This window comes from Anarrhichthys ocellatus, unplaced genomic scaffold, assembly GCF_004355925.1.
Source record: "Anarrhichthys ocellatus isolate YVR2014 unplaced genomic scaffold, GSC_Weel_1.0 scaffold11, whole genome shotgun sequence".
NCBI lineage: Eukaryota > Metazoa > Chordata > Actinopteri > Perciformes > Anarhichadidae > Anarrhichthys > Anarrhichthys ocellatus.
The window spans coordinates 8,964,673-8,969,166 of NW_022280041.1; the positions used below are offsets into that span (position 1 = coordinate 8,964,673).

The window sequence follows — 4,494 nt, forward strand, 5'->3', positions numbered from 1 at the left end:
ATATATATATATATATATATATATATATATATATATATATATATATATATATAAATATGTAGCTACAGTAGCTTAGCTTAGCATAAAGACTAGAAGTAGGGAATAATACACACTAACCTGGCTCCGTCCACAAGCAAACGTCTGTTAATTAGTGAGCCTCAGAGGTGCTGATTGGCAAATTGTGTTACCTTTGCACGGAGCCAGACTAGCTGTTAAACTCTATCCAGTCTTTATGCTTAAGATGTCATCTTCTCATGCTAAGCTTCTCATCCATGTCCCAGCAAGAAAAGCACGTTTTTAAGTTAAGAGATACCTTCAGCTTAGGCTCCAAAGTCGGAGAATAAGTAAGCAGGAGAGGTGGATGTGTGGATTGGACAGATGTTTGGACAGAAGGAACCATTGATTACAATAGCTAAAGTCTTGATGCTAAGCTAACAAGCGGGAAGCTATAGCCTCGAGATGAGATGGCTTTCAGCTCTCATCTTACTTTCGACAAGGAAGCAAATGAGAATTTACCCCAAAATGTTAAACAATTGCTGTGAAGATGAGTTTCTTGCGCTAATTGCTTCATTTGATCTTGAGGACTTGTTCTGAAACAAGTCCTTGTGTCCAAAGCAAGACGTCAATTATGCTGTTTCAGTTTTATGCCTATATTTTATATGTTCCTCAATTCATTTGGGTTTAACTAAATAACCCCAAAGCTAATCCGAGACCAGATATTGTTCAAGCATTATGAAACTGTACACAGTTCAACAGAACACAGAACACGTTGAACCCAGAATAACACGAGATGAACGTAAGAGTGTGTAAGCTGGCTAAAGAAACAGCAAATCAACTGAAGACTTCATACGTTCAGGAGAGGAAAACACAGCCAGTTGCCACTCTGGACTGATCTTCTAAGAGCCGGCTGATGGAAAATGAAAAGTATCATTCAAACTTATACAAACTTATTAGAGAAAAAACACCAACTTTTTCCAAAATCCTCAAGTTTGTCCTTCAGAGCATACCTGTTTCTCCAGCGTTGTGGTAGAGGAGAGGGCTAGAAGTTTAAAAACAAGGTACAACTTGAAATACTCTTGACCAAGTCTCAAAACATCAACATGAAGCTTACCAACATGAACTGTAGAAAGAAGTATTTTTTATACGCTTCATACTAAGATCTGGCGGTATATATGGTTAAGTTAACGTCCGTATATTGAGAGGAGTGATGTGCTTTCTGAATGTACAGTATCTTGTTTTCACTCACAGGGATTTCCATTTTAAAGTGTCAGGTTGGAGCAGATTACAATGCTGTATTTCAGTGTAAAACAACGTTTGGGTCTATGCGGCGCTCCATGAAAGCCGATGAAAGGTCATGTAGCTTCATGTCACCATGATGTAAACGGTGAATGTGTGTGTGTGTGTGTGTGTGTGTGTGTGTGTATGTGTGTCAGACTCAGACTGAGAGTCAGTCATGAGTGTGCATGGTGGTGGATGAGACGGTGGTTGAGTTTCACAGCGGCGTGGGGTGAGCAGAGAGGTGCCGAGATGGGCTCTGATTCCCGGTATCATCAACTTCAAACCTCCCCTGTGAGACCACAGCACCATGGCGGCTCTGTATTGGGCCGAGACCCTGAGAGTTCTCGTGACTTTCAGCTGTTAAAGGGACTGTTTGACATTTTCATCAAAAGGATGGTTTTCGGATTTTTGAATGAGAAATTGACAGGTTTACTGTAGATTACCGCGGCGGTATAAATGAAACTGGTTTCAGAAAAAGAACACTTTCTAAATGGAAAAGAGACAGCATAAGATGTCAGCATTTCATGAATACACTTTTAAAGTTAGATTAGTTTGCTGATTTGTATATTTCATGCGGGGTCAAACATTTTGCCCATCCGACATGGGGTTACAAGACACCTTTAAAGATTAAACAAATACATTTTCACAACCAAAAGAAACCATAAAGAAATTATAAAATTATATAAATGATATACATGAATACAGTATCACAATTAAAAGTACTCATTAGGCAGAAATGCCCCTTTCAGAGTGACGTATTATCATACTAATGGATGAGTGACTCGACAATTCAATGTTTTAGGTGGTCGAGGTGGAGCTAGTTTTATTACTTTATATTCTGTCGGGTTGTTTAAATAAAAACAGTGCATCTCAAAAGCTGGTTTGTAACTAAAAATGATAATATACAAAATAACTGCAGCTGCCAGATAAAGAACATTGTACTTAAGTAAATGTACTCGATTGCTTTTCCCTTGGCTGAATGAAATCAGACTTGCTGTTTTATGTCAACAGTGTACCAAAGACATCAGGCTGGACTCATACAGGACTAAAAGTAATAATTTGATCATAATCTGGTGTTTTTCTGATGTAAAACTAAAATCAGGTCAAGCAAAGAATGCCAGACAATTTAAACCGTGATGCTTTACAGAGTGTTTTTCTTGGTGACATCTTTAGACAGTGTGTAATTTAGGTCTACTCCATATGAACCCAACAACTAATGCTAAACTAAATTCAAGCAATAATGAGGAAAGATGGCAGGTTTTCAATCACACACACACGTGAATTCCACCTTTTATTCACAAGATAAAGTATTCATATATAAATGCAATTGGGAAGTACGTACAGAGAGGATATATTTGTGTCTCTGATATTTCTCATTCATCTTCCTGATTTTGTCAACGCTGCTTCATCTTAACACAGGAAGGTTTTTCCTTCTTCTATAAATCACTATATTAACAAGAGCGGTCTCAGGGACCACTGTGAAACAAGCGGTGATGTCGCTCAGCGTTAAACATTAACACATCTGCTATTTTTGAAACGTGACGCAAGGATGGAGGTGCATGACTGGAGTCACTTAAAGACAGTGTATGACCCATTTAGAGAAACCCGTAGGTATGTGCACAGCGTACATTTTAGTCAAGTATAATGAGCCGATAACACGTTGATTAAATATAGACGCGCTTCCTGTTAACATCTGCGACACACTTGCACACCTGTACGTACTGAGAACGTCTCGTCTGATATTATCTTAAACACAGAACCCACTCTTAGAAGAATGTTGTCACACACAGAAACACGAGTGCGCAGGAGTTGGTACAGAACTTTCCGTTTATTCATTTCGAATTCAGTTCACCTGACCGACTTGATGCCATTCGCAACAATTTTGTTTACTAAAACTCTCAAAAGACTTCAAACAGAGTCAACAGACACATTCAGAGTCAACTTAAAATAAAGTCCATGAAAGAAAGTCAAGATTTTCACTAAAACAGAATCTTAAAAGTTCTGACAAACTAAACAAAGAAATGCCCGTCGAATAAAAAAAAAAAAAAAAAAAAAAAAAAAAAAAGGAATGTCTTTCACATATTTTGGACAATGCACAGATAGTCAACAATAAAAGATCACAAGTGAACAGGAGCGTGTCTGAGTTGGCTGCGGTCTTTTCCTCGCACAAAGACACAACAGTGAACACAAAATATGGTGTTATAAACATCTTGAAAACAAAACGAATTGAACGGAGCTCGTACTGGCCAACAGTCTGTATTTGTATGGCAGATTTAAATTCGACCCAATTACGTTATTTTCTGACTAAATAATCTGAACAGTCCTTTCTATTAAAAAGGTTTTTTAAAAATCCTGTATCTTTTGAATATGCCACCTTATTCCTAAGGATTAGGACAGACTGTAGTTTAATTTAGCAAGTCTAATCTGTAGGTAGCTTTCCTTATACTTTGGCTCCATCTTTAGCCTGTATAGGGGAACTGCAGGAGGATGGCTTCTCTGGGTTTTAGGGTGATTTTGTCCAGGCTGATTGTAGAGTCTACCATCAGGTCCGCATCAGTCGACAGCTTCACCGTGGCCGTCTCTGGCAGCTCCACTCCTTCTGCAGGAACAAAGATCACGGTGTTAAAAACAACCAACTGCTGCTAATGAGCGTTACTGGCCGGGACGCTAGATCTTTCTGTTGAACTTGCCTGTGGGTGCCAGTTTGAGGGCGAGCAGCTCGGACGCCGAGCCCCAGTTGACAGCCGTTATGTATCTCTCGCTCTGGTCCCACACTCGGAGGAAAGAGAGGGAGGAGGTGGAGGAGAAGAGAGAGTAGTAGTCTCCGTGGAGGAGGGAGCGCTCTTTTCCTCGCAGTTCGCTGAGGGATTTGAACCAATTCCTTATGGAGACGCGCTCCGTCCGCTCAGCCTGTAAATGTGAGGATTAGGGGGGGGGGGAATATTTTAAAAACATTGAAATCTTTATTTTCTCAAAGACTCCTTTTCTACACCAACAGGCTCTGTGAACACACTCTTACCTCCTCTGTTTCGTTGACAGCTGCTCCTTCAACAGGTTCCTTCTCTATGTTCCAAACTATCTCGGGAGATCCGGCACCCTGATAAGGAAACAAAGAGGGGAGAGACAACGGTTACAACCTGGAACAGCTGTCAGGTCACTGAAACATTTGAAAAAAAAAAAAAAAAAAAAAAAAAAAAAAAAAAAAAAAAAAAAAAA

At 39.5% G+C, this 4,494-nt stretch overlaps 1 protein-coding gene across 1 annotated transcript in view; it reads right to left on the reverse strand.

The window, feature by feature from the left end:
• Positions 1-2,556: 2,556 nt before the first annotated feature.
• Positions 2,557-4,494, reverse strand: part of LOC116385566 (4F2 cell-surface antigen heavy chain-like) — a 3,959-nt gene continuing 2,021 nt past the window's right edge. Inside the window, exons 6-8 of the mRNA XM_031851151.1 lie at positions 4,298-4,375; positions 3,969-4,188; positions 2,557-3,877 (exon numbers count right to left, since the gene is read on the reverse strand). Of these exons, the coding sequence (XP_031707011.1) occupies positions 3,738-3,877; positions 3,969-4,188; positions 4,298-4,375 (438 nt within the window). The 3' untranslated portion in view covers positions 2,557-3,737. The remainder of the gene's footprint in view (positions 3,878-3,968; positions 4,189-4,297; positions 4,376-4,494) is intronic.